The sequence below is a fragment of the Epargyreus clarus genome, unplaced genomic scaffold, assembly GCF_041222505.1.
Source record: "Epargyreus clarus isolate Ecla_fem2 unplaced genomic scaffold, WU_Ecla_fem_2.2 ptg000034l, whole genome shotgun sequence".
In the NCBI taxonomy this organism is placed as follows: domain Eukaryota; kingdom Metazoa; phylum Arthropoda; class Insecta; order Lepidoptera; family Hesperiidae; genus Epargyreus; species Epargyreus clarus.
Window position 1 is genome coordinate 3830109 of NW_027332239.1, and position 18816 is coordinate 3848924.

At 39.1% G+C, this 18816-nt stretch overlaps 1 protein-coding gene across 3 annotated transcripts in view; it reads left to right on the forward strand.

Moving 5' to 3' along the window:
* The window catches only part of LOC140755783 (tyrosine-protein phosphatase Lar), a 511387-nt gene extending 493710 nt beyond the window's left edge, over window positions 1–17677 (forward strand). For 2 of the 3 annotated variants that reach the window (XM_073091106.1, XM_073091108.1), the window contains 9 exons: window positions 577–727; window positions 2859–2995; window positions 8084–8223; window positions 8357–8559; window positions 8634–11763; window positions 11838–11948; window positions 12090–12259; window positions 12651–12786; window positions 14319–17677. In XM_073091106.1, the coding sequence (XP_072947207.1) occupies window positions 577–727; window positions 2859–2995; window positions 8084–8223; window positions 8357–8559; window positions 8634–11763; window positions 11838–11948; window positions 12090–12259; window positions 12651–12786; window positions 14319–14387 (4247 nt within the window). In that variant the 3' untranslated portion in view covers window positions 14388–17677. Of the gene's footprint in view, window positions 1–576; window positions 728–2858; window positions 2996–4322; window positions 4620–8083; window positions 8224–8356; window positions 8560–8633; window positions 11764–11837; window positions 11949–12089; window positions 12260–12650; window positions 12787–14318 lie in introns of all 3 variants that reach the window. The other variant, XM_073091105.1, reaches the window with a different exon arrangement.
* The last annotated feature ends 1139 nt before the right edge of the window (window positions 17678–18816 follow it).

Genomic DNA, 18816 nt, shown 5'->3' on the forward strand with positions numbered 1-18816 from the left:
CCACCGACACATCAATTTCTGTCGAATAACAGCATTAATAAGCGGTGCTGTGTTTGCTTTGAAATAGTATAAAGGTGTGTAAAAGGAATCCCCCCCCCCCCCCCCCCCTTTTGTAGTAATCCGTGGCGTTCCAACTTAGTCCCAACGCATCTGCGACCAACTTCAGATAGAAATCTTATCTGGGGTTGATTACAAATGTCATTGGGTGACAGCAGCCACTTACCATAAAGTGGACTGTATGTTCTTTTACCATTTCCATATGATTGAAAAAAGTAAATTGTTAATAAGGTCACATTAGAATCAGATGCAGAACATCCTTTTAATCGTCATCATCGTCAAAATGGTTTCATAACACAAGGTAAAAAAATTTTCGTCACGCCAAACATAGTCTCGTCACAGTCGTATAGTCCGCGCCAAACTGCTAGTCCGCTCTGAAGTTGTTTCGAGCAGGTGTAGTCATACAATTTGCTGTGGCGACGCGATTCATTTCTATATTCAGAGCGGATTAGTTTACGCGGACTATATCACGAAGGATTCATTTTGGGACACTTCGTTAATACCACCTAATTCTTCCAGGTGTACCTTCCCAACCGTCGAACCTGATAGCCACGGAGGCCGGAGAAACCTCCGTCACGTTGTCGTGGCGGCGGCCGGCGCACGCGGGCGACAACATCGTGTCGTACGAACTCTACTGGAACGACACCTACGCTAAGGAGCATCATCGGAAGTAAGTTTTACACTCTTGTCGAAGGTGGCAAAAACCTCCGGCGGCACCACCGTCACACCTCTTTCTGCTAATAACAACAGAGTTAAGCGCAGCTGTGTTCTGTACCCTTGCCATGAGTTTTTACGTTTTGACAAATATGACTGTTTTAGTATTTGTTTACGTATTGGCCCATACAATTTCCAAGTTCTGATATAATCCGCTAGGGGCGCTGATTGGAAATTGTATGGGCAAATACGTAAACAAACACCAAAACAGTTATATTTGTCAAAACGTAAAAACTCATGGTAAGGGTACTGGTTTGAAGAGCGTGGGAGACGTCTGGTTTTGTTTGGGGTTGATTGCAGATATCTGTGGGCAGCAGCAACTGAACATCTAGTGGACTATACTCTCGTTTACTAATTCTATACTGTATATAAGAAAAAAATTAAAATTGCTTTGGCTCTCGCAGATGTCTCATCTGTAAAGATTCTGGTCGTTGTGTACTTTCCCATCTTTATATGACTATGGCTATTCTGGCCGGAAATAATCCTAGTATGTTATGTATGAAGAGCTATTGGCATAGAAAGCAATAGAAACATATTCATCGTAAACTATTCCCTCAATAATAACAATTTACATAAAAATAAAAACGCAATACCATAGTGTTGCCAGACGGGAAATAATTTTCATTTCTTTAACGTATTTTCCATTGGACCACTGGCCACGCGCTGCTAAGCGGAATTTTCCATTAAAAATGGAATAATGGAAATGCCTAGAACTATTACAATTTTCATAGCATTGTCGACGTTTTTCTCTACGAGCTCATACCGGCCTTGTCTTTTCGTTTTCCCTTTTTACGTAACAATTTTTAAATGAATTGTAACAGATTAAATGTAAGATTATTTATCGGTAATCTCGGAATGGTAATGTTTAACTTGAATTATCCTACTGCGGGGGAAACATGGCCACCCATATGTTTTTGTGTAAACTGCAAAAGAGAGGCCACATAATAATTGCCGTCTATATACTCGTACATGTCTTAACAACTGTAAATAGGAAAGAAATCATACCTTAGGTTGATTATAAATACGTAATTAAGTCCTTTCACAAAGACCAATTTATGTATTAACAAATTACCTTATAATATTATACGATTACGAAAGAATTTTTTGTAACTTATACTTTCAGACAGAACAGAAAATCTGTTTTATATGTCATAACGTCATCACGGCAACTTTCTCAATTCATAAGTATTTTTGTATGTCATTATATCATGTACTACTGTTAGAATGTATTGTAATACTACAAAATGTATTTACGAGTACCTTAAGAAATCTAGAATACGACCACCTCACCGCTATGTTCTGAACATCACTTTGAATTGTGTATTAAATTAAACAGTTTATATAAGTAATATTTTGTGGATAATAATCTCAAAGAAGAATATGTTCTTGTTTCATTTATGTCAGTGCTCTTTATTTTTAGCTGGATTTTTTGATTTAATTTTGAATTATCCTACAACGAAACCAACCTCGAAGACGAAAACTCATAAAGATGCATTTATACCGATGAGTTACTACTGAGTTCTACTGGGTTTTACTCATAATACCACAGTGAATGTAGTTAAATACAGGCTCTTAATTAAATTAAAGGACGTGTGGCGTACTCTATGAGCTCTGTCTTTATTTAATTTAAGTCATATTAAACTTAGACTAAGTTGTAATTACTAATTACAATATAGTTTGCCTCCACTCTACAACATGCTTCGATGGAGTTTATATCACAAGTTTGCATTGAAATTGTTTTAGATTAATATATAGTCTTTGACACTTGTAAAGTGACTATCTTAACTTAATCTATTGAAGTAAATCGAAATTTGTCCTTACAACCAATACGGTGTGGTAAAGCGGAAACTAACGTTAGGCTAACTTTTCAGGGATAGTAACACATCTATCTGATGAGATTAAACGAAATATTTATTTGGGGTTGATTACAGAAGCAGTGTACAATGTGCATGCTTATAGAGTAGCAGTGACCAATTACTATCAAGTAATATGCAGTACGCGTACTCGTTTGAAACTTCAATTTTTTTTTGTTCTTTTTTCTTTATATAAAAATTGCGGTCACATCCTAAACCCGGTGCTTCATCCAGGCGAATACCGATCACGGAGACGTACACCCTCAACGGTTTATACCCGAACACGCTCTACTACATCTGGCTGGCGGCGCGGTCCCAGCGCGGCGAGGGCGCCACCACACCGCCGATAGCTGTGCGCACCAAGCAATACGGTATGTCCCGGATGGTGTAAGTCGTGTGGACGGGAATGAGGCCACGGTGCTTACTGACTTACTGATTCTCATTCTCTTTGTTCTGGTCGTAACATAACACACACACACACGCACGCACACACACTCACACACACACACACACACGTACATACATACGAGGACACAATACGCACACACGGTCAAACATGTTGTGTGAGTTCCTGTCTTATTATATTAATACCATAGTTTTGTATTCGATAAAGATAGCATAGTTCCCTTCGTCTGACGTCATTACAAGTGACGGAACATTTTTGTTAACCTCCCTAATGTATCCGAGAAAGAGATTTGAGAGAACATGATGTATCGTAGGTTTTCACAAATTTGCTGCACTCCTTTAATTGAACATGAAACATTTTGATCTCCAATAGACAAGTCGAAAATCGATCTGACGACGCATATTCACGATATTCCTAAAGAATTATGTTATAAAATTATTTCTTAAGACAGTTTTACACGAAATACTCAATCACTCTAATTACCTATAAGTACTCGCTGATAGACACTCGACTAGAATAAAGACGAAACGCTATTGAAAATTAAGCCTCATTCCCGTCCGAAGCTTTGAAAAAATATAAGAAAGTAAAGTATTGTGAGTTTTCCAGGTAATTCCTACTGTAATATTTCACATAAAAGCACCTGCCCGGCACGCTGCCAGTAATACAGCACACGCACCAAGTTTTATATCACAATAATATGTGTTTTGTAATCGTAAACTTGTCGAAACGGTAACGTGTACGCATTTGCGTCGCTAACTGTACAGTATAGTCTCGCAAGGGATTCTCCAATCGATAGTGCAATGCGTACACCGTACCCTAGTAGTAGCTTTATGTTGTACGTAAATATGTCTGATTTGAAGTGAGGTTTCGTCAGTGAATTATTTTTTTACTCCAAACATGACACCGAACTAACCACCTAACCCACACATCAATCACGGGCTGCGATCACGAACGACCGTGTACCTACCCGGTACGCGTCGGTCGTGTCGCGTCATAACATACTAACAGTTCCTTCCGACAGGAGAAAGTGTGACGGATGAGACGTAGAGATGTATGGGCGAGCGGATCCTACACTACACACCACTGCATGCCGACTGTTTTTTTCTTTACTGTGAATTGTATCACCGATTATTTATTTCTGGGCACCGTTTTATTTCATTCGGTTGGTATCATTCGGACCGCATTCAGTGACTGCATCGGGTAGGGCGGTTAAGGGCGGGCGGCGGGCGAGCCGCGCGCCGTTTCAGTTGCAGGTTCCACCGCGAACAGTCCTCACATGTAAGCTTGTTTAGTTCCCGGAGCGCCGCCCATGAATGTGACGGCGGCGGCGGTGTCGCCGACCGCGGTGCGCGTGTCGTGGCAGCCGCCGCCGGCCGAGCGCGCCAACGGCCGCATCGCGTACTACAAGCTGCTTTGCGTGGAGTCCGGCCGCGGCGACTCGGAGGCCACCGTGGTTAAGCTCAACCAGACCTCGTTCGTGCTGGACGAGCTGCGCCGCTGGACGGAGTACCGCATCTGGGTGCTGGCGGGCACCTCCGTCGGCGACGGGCCCGCCTCCTACCCGGTCACCGTCCGCACGCACGAAGACGGTACGTTTCATATTCCCATCCGATAACGTATGCGCTCAATTTTATGGCCATCCGAAGGCCCGACTCGATGGAATCGCATCAAATTTTATCTTTCGAAATGTGGAGAGTATTTCAGGTTAGCTCCGTTTAATTAAATTCAGCCCGCCCTCGAGCGGCTATAAGGACATAAAATTGAGCCTCACCGAGCCAAGAAAATAATTACTAATATAATGAATAATATAATTTGATCGTTTAACTTAACAAACCTCATTGGCGGTGTAATATCAGCGGAGTAACATTAAACGACGGAAGGCGTTATGGTAATGCCGGCTCAATGTGCCCCATTTATAAGAACTAAAAATGTTGCAAGTTATGAAAAATAATCCTTTTACTACGCAGACTTCCTCTGATATTGCATTTATGATTACATAATGTGTTTTAATATAAGGTGATATTAATTTATAACTGTGTCATAATTACTATTACATTCTGGGAGATGTTAACAGGTATACAGGTGAAATCATTCATATAAGCGCGGACTTGCAATCCGACTTGTTATAAATTCTTGATTAAATATTTTATGTGGATGATTTTATGGTTCTAATCGGGTTAACCCGGAGAACGGGAATAATTTACAATATTGAGGATTTTACCCGAATACTTCCGAGCAATTTCTGATCTCCGAATATTTTGAATTATTCCCGTTCTCACATTTAATTCTGGTGATTTGCTACGAATGTTCATTCAATTGGTGGTGGACGAAGTAACCATTTATATCATAATTTAGGCTTAAGTCATAATATCGATATACCCTACCGTTCAACGATACTAATATCATTTTTTTCTTTTGTTCCCCTTCTTGTGAGCACATAGCAGGATTCTAATCAAGGAGGTTAAATCTCGTAACAAAATTTTATATGCTTGCCGATGAATTTACATGTATTATTATTATGATCATGTCACGATTATTTTCACTAACTGTTGTCGCTATGAGAAGCGGCATAGTGTACTCCACTCACTTCTCACATGTAATGATTTATTTTGATGACGCGTCTCTGTATCGTCATTTCGAATCGCTGAAGATGGCACTCACTGAAATGCAAATTTTACTTGCACCCGATATAGTGTCGACGGCACCGTTATTATTGATTTTGGCGCACAGTTGTTGAGTATTTAGCGATGGACACAATTTTGCATGCTTTCTTTAACAACACAGCACCGTTTTTCGTTCAGTTATTTTCACTGAGCACCAGATAGGTTTACGTCTCGCTGGATTCAATTGTGTCCGACATTGGATTTTAGATGCAATTGTATCCAAAAAGACAGCACTTTTAGGAAGCACTCAGCACAACTAGCGACGACACGAGGTGAGAGAACGAGTGCGTGCTACGATAAAGCGATTAACCAATCGATACGCTCAGAATCTTCAGCGCCATCGTCATACTGAATCACTCACACATCCGTCACTGTACTATAACTAAGCTAGATGTGTGAGTGAGGCACCCGGCTGGTTACTGAACGTGATCGTTCGGTTATCGGTTGACCACGCACCACGGCCCGAGCGCCGCATTTGAATACCAATATACCGTCCCACACGACACGCGCGCATGCTACTATACTACTCACAACTACTTCTCTACTCACTACTCTGACTATACTCTTAGCGGCAAGGCTGCGGATCTAACAGACCACCTGTCCCGAGGATCCATTCTAAATTCAAAACTTAATATTGGCGCATTCTTGAAGGATCCGACGGATAGATCCGCGACGCTCTTCGCCTGTACTCTCGGACTGCTCAGCTCGAACTAGAACTTCGCGCTACCTCTATCTTTATCTCTATCTCTCTATCTATCTCACTTGCTCTTAAGCTACAACTTCTTGCCAGTAGCTCCTTCTCTTCCTTCCTTCTTCTGTATACTCTATCAGACTTTCGTCGTGCATGCACACTAGATATTGTGACATATACAGAATACTATTGTGCCTTACATTCGCTATTGCCGTAAGCGAGGAACGCAGAACTCCAAGGACGCCACAAGACAGAATCGGCCAACAATCAAAAGTGTAAAGTACCTACTACTCTAATTTCATACTTAACAGTAACTAGAAGAGCACAGCCAACGGACAAACACTCAAACACTGCCACAAACATCACAGTGGATAGCGACATAAGGTACGAGAGACACAAAGGACAACACACACTGGATCAGAGATGGGCGCTCAATGACAAGACACCACTGATGACGCACACACACCTAGACCGGCGCCGTCGCGTTAATCAATACATGTGCGTGTGAGTGACTCGTCACCGCGAAGGGACGTGACGGTCTTCTAAACGTGTAGCCCTTATCTGTTGGAAAAACGAGTCTTAATAGTTTTGTCCCCTTGGAACTTTCCCATCTCATAAGAAGATTGAAGACATCGAGACACTTACCTCGTAGTGGAAATAAATTCGCATTGCTATTCGCTGAATGCTCGATGCGACAGGAAGGGCGACACGCGCGAACCTAGACCGTCGCCGGCGTCCCAAGCGGCTTAACCTGAATGCGCCTCCTAAAGAGCTCAAAATACACGAGGAAGTGAAATAAGAGTATCCCCCATTTGCCGACAAGCGTTCTACTCGTAATCTCTCACTTAGTAGTTCCGTTCGCCCTGCAATGTTCGCACAATTTGTCTTAAATGTATTTGAATGCGTTTTTCTCTTTTTTTTCTCTCGTCACTGACTTTGTATGGGCCGCTGGTAACACCCGTACAGCAATGAGGAGTGAGTATAAATTACTATAGTGCTTGTATCGATGTGCGTTTGTGCTTGTGCCTATGCTTTGTGTAGTTATTCTTCCTAGCACTATTGTCTAACTTCTTTTATGAAACAAACTGCAAGCGGCGAAGTATTTGAAGCATGTCTTTTGACATCCGATGATTCGGCGAAGACTTGGCGTGTCTCACTTCTATTAACTCTAATCGACCCCAAGTCTCCTCCCCGAAGCATGTTCCCTTGCAGTGTGTGAGCGAAAAGTAGTTATAGAAATGCTGCTTAATAACTATAGATGAATACCTAACTAAATGTTGACTCTTTGTAAAAGCTTTACGATTTTAGTTGTTCTTAACGATGTGGATTGAAAGGTAATGATTTTCTATTGGTATTGATGATGTGAATGGGCGTAAATGTTTTACTGTTCAGTGTGTGTTGGTATTCAAATGCCCGATCGAGATGCTGAGAGGCGTGTGTAGACACTCGCCTGCGACCAAAATACTCTATCAGCATTACCGACGGCGTTTACCGACCGCACATTCGGCGAAAATTTTTTAACTACAATCTCGCAGTGCTTACCGAGAAGCCTTTGACGCCGCTTAACTCCAATTTTAGGTTAAACCGCTTTAGGTAGTGTTTTTTCTCTAGCACGCTCCCGTAGATGCTGATAGGGCATTTAGGTCGTTTTGCGAGCGGATCCTGTTCGATCGTCTAACATCTGGTTTGTGTGTCACAGTGCCCGGAGAACCTCAAGACGTGAAGGTCACCGCAATCAACTCAACGTCAATACACGTGACGTGGAAACCACCACAAGAGAAGGAAAAGAACGGAATCATTAGAGGCTATCACGTTCATGTACAAGAAGTTAGAGACGAGGTAATTTTTGGACTTTCATTATAGTAGTATTTAAGATGTTCATATACGTAATCGTACACCAACATTAAGTGCAAAGCGAGATCAGATAAACATTTGCCAGTGCATTTTCATAATATTCACGTTTCCAAATTAGGGCAAGGGCCTCCTGAACGAGCCGATGCGGTTTAACGTAATGGATGACACGACGCTGGAGCTAAATGTATCAGGACTTCAGCCAGACACGCGATACAATGTGCAAGTGGCAGCCCTGACGAGGAAAGGTGACGGTGATAGAAGTTCTCCTGTATCTGTGAGAACGCCTGGCGGAGTTCCAAACAGACCTACTGTTAATCTAAAGTAAGTGAACATACATTTTAAACAATTCAATGTCTTCCATAGTGTCTATTATAAACACGTTTCTTTTGTTATAGGGTGTTGGAGAGAGAACCGATAGTATCTGTAGAAATTGAATGGGCTAGACCTACTCAAACGTACGGGGAATTGCTCGGCTTTAGACTTAGGTATGGTGTTAAAGATCAAATCCTAGGTGAAGAAAATTTCTCCGGAACTAAAGTCAGCTCACACAGAATAACAGACTTAGAAAGGGGCGTCCAATATGAATTTAGAGTAGCGGGAAGAAACCAAATTGGAATCGGTCAAGAAACTATCAAATATTTCCTTACACCTGAAGGTGCGCCAAAGGGTCCCCCAACGAACGTCACGTATCACTTCCAAACCCCAGACGTCATAAGTTTAACTTGGGAAGCCCCAACCAGAGCTGATCGAAGTGGTCAGATAAAGAAATACGATGTTCAATTCTACAAACGAGGTGACCAATCTTCTCTAGTAGAAAAAACGACTGAGCAAACTAAAGCAGTATTTACTGGCTTAGAAGAAGATGCTCATTACATATTTAAGGTCAGAGCATACACGGAGCAGGGACCTGGACCGTATAGTAAAGATATTACAGCTCATACTGAAAGGGACATTGGTAGAGCGCCCATGTCAGTTAAAGCTGTTGCGACGTCTGAATCTGGCGTTGAAGTTTGGTGGGAAACCGTACCGTCTAGAAGAAAAATTATAGGTTATGTCGTATTTTATACTATGACGCCTGTAGAGGACTTAGACGAATGGCAACAAAAGACGGTTCACGTAACCCATTCAACTGATTTAGAAAACTTAGAAAAGTTTGCGGAATATGCGATTGCTGTAGCAACAAAAACCGCCGATGGATTAGGAAGGTTATCTGAAAAGGTCACTGTTAAAGTAAGACCCGAAGAAGTGCCTTTACACCTAAGAGCTCAGGATGTATCTACGCATTCTATGACTCTATCGTGGTCACCACCTTTACGATTAAACCCCGTTAGTTATAAGATATCATACAACGCCATCAAAGAATTTGTAGACTCACTCGGCATGACCCAAACTCAAGAAATACCTAAGAAGGAAATTTTAGTGAAGCATGATCGGACGTCGTATTCGATTAACGATTTGTCTCCATTCACTACGTATAATGTAAATGTAAGTGCCATACCTAACGATGATTCGTACAGGCCGCCGACGAAAATAACTGTAACAACACAAATGGCTGCCCCAAAACCAATGGTCAAGCCAGACTTTTATGGCGTTGTTGAAAACGAAATACTCGTAATTCTACCTCAAGCCTCCGAAGAATACGGACCCATTTCACATTATTACCTAGTTGTAGTTCCTGACGACAAAACACATAATCATAAAAATCCCGATCAATTCCTGACAGACGACTTAATAAAAAATAATGTTAGGACCGACGATGAGAATGCTCCTTATATTGCTGCCAAATTCTTACAGAGAAATATTTTATATACTTTCCATCTCGGTAATGACGAGATGTTTGAAGGATTCCTTAATAGAAAATTAAACCCAAGCAAAAGGTATCGGGTGTTCGTGAGAGCAGTTGTAGATACACCACAAAAACATTTATATACATCTAGTCCATTCTCAGAATACTTGTCATTGGATATGCGCGAAGCGCCTCCTGGTGAGGAGCCCAGTAGGCCCGATCCCAAGGATATTAATGGTGATCCTGAAATTAGGATAGAGGAGAATAGAAAAGAAGCGGGTATGGTTTGGGTGATAGGTCCAATAATTGCAGCTCTAATGTTATCGTTATGCTTAGTACTTTTATTCATTGTGAAGAGAAGAAGACAACCTTGCAAAACACCGGATCAAGCAGCTGTAACTCGACCACTAATGTCTGCTGATATTGGCTTTGGAGCGCCATCGGACCCTGTTGAAATGCGGAGATTAAACTTCCAGACACCTGCTATGATTTCACATCCACCCATCCCGATATCGGAGCTTGCTGATCATATAGAACGACTGAAGGCCAATGACAATCTTAAGTTCTCACAAGAATATGAAAGTATCGAACCCGGCCAGCAATTTACTTGGGATCACTCCAACATGGAAGTAAATAAGCCAAAGAACCGATACGCTAACGTTATTGCTTACGACCACAGCCGAGTAATACTTCAACCCATTGACGGAATACTTGGAAGTGACTATATCAATGCTAACTACTGTGATGGTTACCGTAAACATAATGCATACGTCGCAACTCAAGGCCCTCTGCAAGAAACGTTTGCTGACTTCTGGCGCATGTGCTGGGAACTGCGAACGTCTACTATTGTAATGATGACTAAATTGGAGGAGAGGACTAGGATTAAATGTGATCAATACTGGCCGAGCCGGGGAAGCGAAACGTATGGCATGATGACTGTAACCATCGCGGAAGTTCAGGAGCTAGCCACTTACTGTATACGTACATTCCAAGTTACGAGAAACGGTGGTGCGGAGCGAAGAGAGATAAAACAACTGCAATTCACGGCCTGGCCCGACCATGGTGTTCCGGACCATCCTGCTCCATTCTTACAGTTCCTGCGACGCGTTCGTGCTTTAAATCCACCTGATGCTGGTCCTTTAGTCGTCCATTGTTCGGCGGGCGTCGGTCGCACTGGATGCTTCATTGTTATCGATTCGATGCTAGAGAGAGCCCGCCACGAACGCACTGTCGACATCTACGGCCATGTTACTTGCTTACGAGCTCAACGCAATTACATGGTCCAGACCGAAGACCAGTACATTTTCATTCACGATGCTTTGCTTGAAGCCGTCGTCTGCGGTGACACTGAAGTGCCAGCTCGTAACTTGCACGCGCATATCCAAAAACTGATGCGCATTGATACTATTGAAAATATCACTGGAATGGAATTGGAATTCAAGAAACTAGCTAACATGAAGGCTGATTCTAGCCGTTTTGTATCGGCCAGCTTGCCTTGCAACAAGCACAAGAACAGACTTGTCCACATCTTGCCCTACGAATCTACTCGCGTTTGCTTGACACCGAGAGATGGATCCGATTACATCAATGCCTCGTTCGTCGATGGCTACAGATACCGAGCCGCTTACATTGCCACTCAGGGTCCTTTACCTGATACCACAGATGACTTCTGGAGAATGCTGTGGGAGCACAACTCCACTATCATAGTCATGTTGACAAAGCTAAAGGAAATGGGCCGGGTAAGTCATTTCTCTCTAAAAAAGGTTTATTTATTATACTTTGTGAACTAAGCTCATCAATAAATTATTTTTAGGAAAAATGTCACCAGTATTGGCCCTCCGATCGCTCTGTTCGTTACCAATGTTTCGTTGTGGATCCCATCGCTGAGTACAACATGCCTCAGTACATCTTGAGGGAATTCAAGGTAATACTACATTTTATCATTAAAATAAAATATTTGCCCTCGATACTAATAATTCTAGATTTGACGTTTTCCATCACTATACGTTACAAAATCGATTATTCTTCATTTTTCTCAGCTTGAATCTTTTTTGTTTCTCCTTAGGTCACGGATGCTCGCGATGGCGCATCCCGAACGGTTCGCCAGTTCCAGTTCACGGACTGGCCGGAGCAGGGCGTGCCCAAGAGCGGTGAGGGCTTCATCGACTTCCTGGGGCAGGTGCACAAGACTAAGGAGCAGTTTGGACAAGACGGGCCAATCACTGTGCATTGCAGGTAAGAATTTGTGGGGTAGTCATTAATAACGTGATTATTTAACACTGAAATTTGTACAACATTTTTACCTTTCAATATGTATGTCTTCTATTTGTGAAATTGGCCACTTGATGAGATGTCCTTAAGTTGAATTGACTGTTTAGAAGAAATTTATAATTAATTGCTCTTTATGACTTCCTGAGCTTCTCTTGTAGCATTATGAACACGTAAGAAAAAAAATATGTTTATATTGTATAATCACATCTCCATTGTTTTTAGACGACAATTATCGATGTCACTGACAATTTTATTTACTGTATGTCCACGTACCACGTCTATTTTATTCATGGTGGTTCCAAGGACCCTCTTATTATCCATCTGAGCAAAGCGTAACCGGTGTGGTTGGTTGCAGCGCGGGCGTGGGGCGCACGGGCGTGTTCATCACGCTGTCGACGGTGCTGGAGCGCATGCAGTACGAGGGCGTCGTGGACGTGTTCCAGACCGTGCGCACGCTGCGCACCCAGCGCCCCGCCATGGTGCAGACCGAGGTCAGTATAGCCGGTGCTGTTGGTGCGGACCGAGTTCAGTATAGCCGGTGCTGTTGGTGCGGACCGAGGTCAGTATAGCCGGTGCTGTTGGTGCGGACCGAGGTCAGTATAGCCGGTGCTGTTGGTGCGGACCGAGGTCAGTATAGCCGGTGCTGTTGGTGCGGACCGAGGTCAGTATAGCCGGGTTGTTGGTGCAGACCGAGGTCAGTATAGCCGGTCCTGTTGGTGCAGACCGAGGTCAGTATAGCCGGTGCTGTTGGTGCAGACCGAGGTCAGTATAGCCGGTGCTGTTGGTGCGGACCGAGGTCAGTATAGCCGGGTTGTTGGTGCAGATCGAGGTCAGTATAGCCGGTATTGTTGGTGCGGACCGAGGTCAGTATAGCCGGTGTTGTTGGTGCGGACCGAGGTCAGTATAGCCGGTGTTGTTGGCGCAGACTGAGGTCAGTACTTCACTGAAGTTGGTAAAACCCTTTGTGGAAAACCTTTTGGAAATACAAAAAAAAAGGTTATTCATTGCTGACAAACAATGTTGATATGCAGATACTCGTATAACAGTAATTTTCCTTGATTGTAGACACATAGTGATTATGTATGATGGAGTAATTGTGTGTAATGGGATTGCTTCACGGAACTAAAGCATTTGACGATGTATCGACTCACAATAAATATTGACAGAATCGTTTCAAAGGTACAAGTGATCGACACCTTTAAAACAATTGTAATTTTATAAGTACATGTTATCAATTATCTTAATGTATTTGTTTTAAAACATGTCCAAGGGTAATTTGTACGTAGTTTCATTTTATTAATTAATAACGTGATGTATCGGTGTTATTGTTTAACTTTAAATATAACTAGAAGCCTCAATAAAGCTGAGTCCCTTATTTCTTTGTTTTAGAAATTCTAACCAAAAATCTCTCTCTCAATGTTTTTATTGAGTCTAAAAAGGTTTTTTTTCATTTCTGGTATTTCCTAATCCTTTCAACTTTTTACTGTAGATTGGGATTGATTGATTGGGAAATCTAGAAAGTTTGATCCAGAAGCACAATTTTATATTATCTAAATTTGTGTTACGCCATCTACTTCTAGATTAGGTTTTATAACTTTATCAAAGTGTTTGAACTTTTCAAAGTAACAAATTAATATAAAAACTTCTGGGATCATCTGCTTTAATGTCTTAGTAATTAGTAACTTTGAATTATTATTAACTTGAACCTAAGAAAACGATTTTAACGTTTAAAGTATGTGAACACTAACGAATGTTTGATCTATCAGAGTTTATACTTAACGTCACGTTTTCTCTATTGTATTTAATTGTATGTAAGAAGTAGATACTCGCTTTCGCCCGCAACTTTATCGATGTACTTTTGATTATGAGTTAAGTAAGTGTTCAGTAATAAGAGCAGTCGCAATTTAATGAATTACATAGACACACTTACATACTCTATCTAACATTCACGATCAAACATAATAATAAAAATCAACCATAACCGACTATACAAGGGTGTCTCTAAAACTATCGTTAATTTCAGGACCAGTACGATTTCTGCTACCGCGCCGCGCTCGAGTACCTCGGCTCGTTCGATCACTACGCCAACTGACGCTGAGACCGGCTCGTCTAAACGGACAAACGGACACCCTGTCGTTCCATTTGTTGAAGTATGAAAACAGGAAGAAAAAGAAAAAATGAAAGAAAATTCACATTTTTTTTCGTTTACTATAGAGCTATGAGTATTAAAATGTAGAGCCGCCATACCACAGCTAACTGTAATTCAGGAAGCACCTTGCGACAATAATTTTCATACGATTTGTAATAGACTTCGCATTTGTACCATAAAATATAAGAAAACAAAATAAAAAGCAGCAAAACAAAAATAAATAAATAAGAAAGTTTCGCGTAGAGTCCACAAAATATTCTTAGGAATTTTGCTTACAATAAAAATAAAACTACATAATGATAATAAAATAAACGTCATGATAATGATCATGATCAAACAAAAGTCAAATGGGAAGTCCCATTTGAAAAAAACAATGGCGGCTCTACATTTTTACCTTCACTCCCAACAATAAGTTACATCTATACGAATTTCACTATTAAAATAGTCTTGTAAACCATTAACGTAGTAGATAATATTACCGCATTGTTTCATAAATGTTAGAACATTTATGCAAACTCGACATTCACATTCATAAGAAATATAATAACTACATTTATGAAATTATTTTTGATCTAACATACTGTACGTTTATTGTAAGCTGGATATAACAAAGCGACAGGGCGCCGTAAAAGTCGACGAGTGACATTGAAAGATCGTTAAATCGACTGATTGTCCGAACTAATTCAATCGGTCACCATTCCTTGAGGCTTATCACTCATGAGTGCCTACGAAAAGTTACTTATGATGTATATTTACGATTGAGACCAGTATAATCATGATTGTGAATCTAAAGGGTAATAAATATTAATAATTATTCACCCTATTATCTAACCGATAGATAGAAATCTTTAATAAACAGCTGTTCGCTATTTTTATCTCTAAATATGAACAGTTTTAAGTCCATATAAAAGCGAATGAGACTTAGATGCGTTTCAAGCAATATTTAGCGTCTGTGTAATAATTACGCCGCGAAAATTATAATTTGCTAACGAATATAATGTAATTATTATGATAGATGACAAACAGTGCGCTTAGAGACTTAATTATACGCGATTATATGATATTCAATTCTGATCGTCACATATTATAACAATATATGATACATAAATATTGTAAAATGTATAAATAGTTATTGCAGCTGTAATTAGAAGTTTATTTTTCATATCGGGTGTTAAATACGTTAAGTAGTGTATATTGTGGTAACTTGTTTCATTATTGCAATATGGAAATTCATTAGACGAATCGGCTGTGTCGTGTGGAAATTATGTCAGTCCTGTGCTTAGAGTAATACCGTTGTGTAAATAGGTCTTCCCCGATTATAATTTGTCCTGTGTAACTTTTCTTGCCCAGTTATGACCCAGTTTTTATTGATTGTAATCGATTAATTCCTAAAAGCTTGTCGCAGTTTATGTTCAAGTGAGTAGATTAAGTGATCGTCAATGATGTTTTATATGTGTAGATACCACGTAGAGGAATAATCGTTTATTCTCGTGACTCGAATAATGGCTTGATTTTTGAAGCTACAGATAAAATAAACGTGATTAAAAAAGTTACGGGTTACAGACCCTGTATTTCTATCGGATATTGAAGTACTCAACGCTGCGTCTAGTCATATAGAACATCTTTGGTGGTCGTATGTGTTTTAAATAATCACTGCCACCTAGAAGACGGTGAAACGATGACATATCTATTATTAGGTAGAAAATGTTTTGTCGGTGTGTTGTAATGTTAATAACGTGTAGGGAAGGACGCGATTCGTATACAATCGAATTGTGAGTCGATACGGACTCGATTAAGTAATCGATTTGCCTAGTAAGGGGTTTTCGAGTCACTTCGAATTGATAATGGAAATTAAATTGATTAAACTTATTTTGATTATTTTTGCGCTTTTTAGCGTCGGATACGTGGACTCGCAACTCACATCACTATCTATATTAAGCTATCGTTAAGTGTAGTACCTACGTTTAATATTTTACAGTGACCCCTTGCCTAGTTGTCGTAAGAATTTAGGTTTTCCACTCCTTTTATACAATATATACCCTACATTGTATCGATACGTATAAATAAATTTGAGCTTCTAACATAGGTATATGACATTTGAAACGCGATCAATATTTAATGGAATCTTCTAAAACTAATTATAATCTGTATTCGGTCGGTTTATACGATCGATCGTTACTGCCAATCGAGAAGTAGGTATCGGAATTAAATAAAGTTATCGATATTATCAGTAAATTCGAGATACGTAGATTAAATGGGATTGTTGAATTGAAGTTATAGTGAAATTTAATACTCGTTATGAATCGCGTACGTAGGTTCGAAGCTTATTAGTGAGACGGGAAGCTTTTTTCGTTTATCTTAAATATTACATATGCAACTTTGTCTTACGCTTTCGACCGATCGATAATTGTAGTTCAATGTGATAGTCTTTAATTTTACTTGTAATTCGAAGACATAATACAATATTCTATTCAATAACACAGCAAAAACTATCCGTAACAATTTCTTGTTTCTAAGTTACAGCTATTATTTAGAAGTATGCAAATAAATAGCTCGGGAGATGTTATTAATATAGAAATCATAACAATTTAGGATTTTTCAAGTATGTTTAACAGTTACCTGTGAACTATCGTATAATTATTTGTGAGCGTATTGTGACTCCACAAATAACATTAATAGCAGAAATACTACCTATTGACCGATGTTTTTTTGTCATTTCTCGAGCCTAACTCTCAGAATGATATAAATAATATCGATTTCTACGTAAAGACAATTAGATTGAACATACGATCGGTTTAAATGAGTTCTCTTACTATAACATTCGATGTAAGCTTTATTTTATGTCCATTCCGCTTTACATGCTTGTAATAAGTTTTTTTATTCTATTTTCTTTTTATGTTTATAAGATGCGAAATATGAGATGCGAATCGACATACATAATAATATTAAATGTGTTTTAATTTTTTATTTTTGACGTGTAGCAATGTGAACCGATAAATCCAATAATTTTTATGTTCCATAAATAAAATTATCTTATTATGTTTTACATTGGACTGAGATTGTTTTACTAGGATTCTTCTAGCTTATGTTAGTGTGTGTCTTTATGTTCTAAGATTTTAATTTTTTATATGATCTGACCCTCATATCACTTGAAATTTGATAGCGTTAATTAAAATAACCATTGACAGACAAAAATGCATTGGTGTTAATTTTTGATATAGATTATGAATATTTCTATATATATTATAAAAATCTTTCTCCGACTAAAAATTATAAAGTATCCAAAAAAGATGTTCTGTAAATGAACCCTTATATTAACTATACCGAACACCTCACTATTTGGCGGCATGGTAACATAAAGGTCCTAATAAACGCTCCTGTGCGCACATAAGTCGATTTCTTGTATAAATCATACCTTCTTAAGCTTAAGTAATCTGTTCAGTCTTATTGTTAATGTCATGTTTTCATTGTAAATGTTGTTTTCATTGCGTTTTTGCCAGTGCAATTATTGACTTTTTATTTGTTGGTCTTGTTTGAAAAATATGAAATGAGTAGGTAAACTTATTATTTTATCTTGACAAGAAAGTAGGTACTTATATTTGTACTTAAAGTCCCCTGAAGTTCCAATATTCTGTAAAACTTTTTGAGGCTCATTTGAAAATTCAAGGCTGATTTAGTATATGTTTCGTTTTCACATTTAATAACTTTAGTTCATTTCAAATTATAAGGTATATTATAATAACAGTAATTTATAATGGTTACTTGCCAATAACCTTAGATTTATTGATAAATTTATGGAATATTAGAATTTCAAAGGACTATTTAAATGACGTCTATTATATTTTTTCATTTTTATGAACACATGAAATACGTGAATATTTTTGGAATGTTTTTTTTTAATTAACTACTTTTTCATATTTTTCAAATGAATACATTTTAACAAAGCGTAAGTTGATTTAAGATTTGCCATAATAGGGTGCTGTAAATGAAAATAATTCCAATGTTTAGTACAAAAACCGTGTTATCCCCAATCCATTTGTTTCATGAATTCATTAATTGTTACATTTAATTTGTATGTAAAAGACTGATTTACTAATTTTCGATGTGTTCTTACTTAATTTTGCGTTGAAATGTAATTTTACTCCTGTGCAGCTAAAATGGCATCTTTATTGTATAATATTTCTATGAACTTTATTGTAATTTGATTTTTTAATTGCATTTCTGTATTGTAAATTTTGCGATGTCTGCCGCTTAAATTTGAGAAGTCGAATGATTTGTGTTTTTTTATGATTTTGACAAACAATATTGAAGTTTTATTATTTGCTTTAAAAATGTCTATGAAATATTGCCTTTATTTTCATCATATTGAATA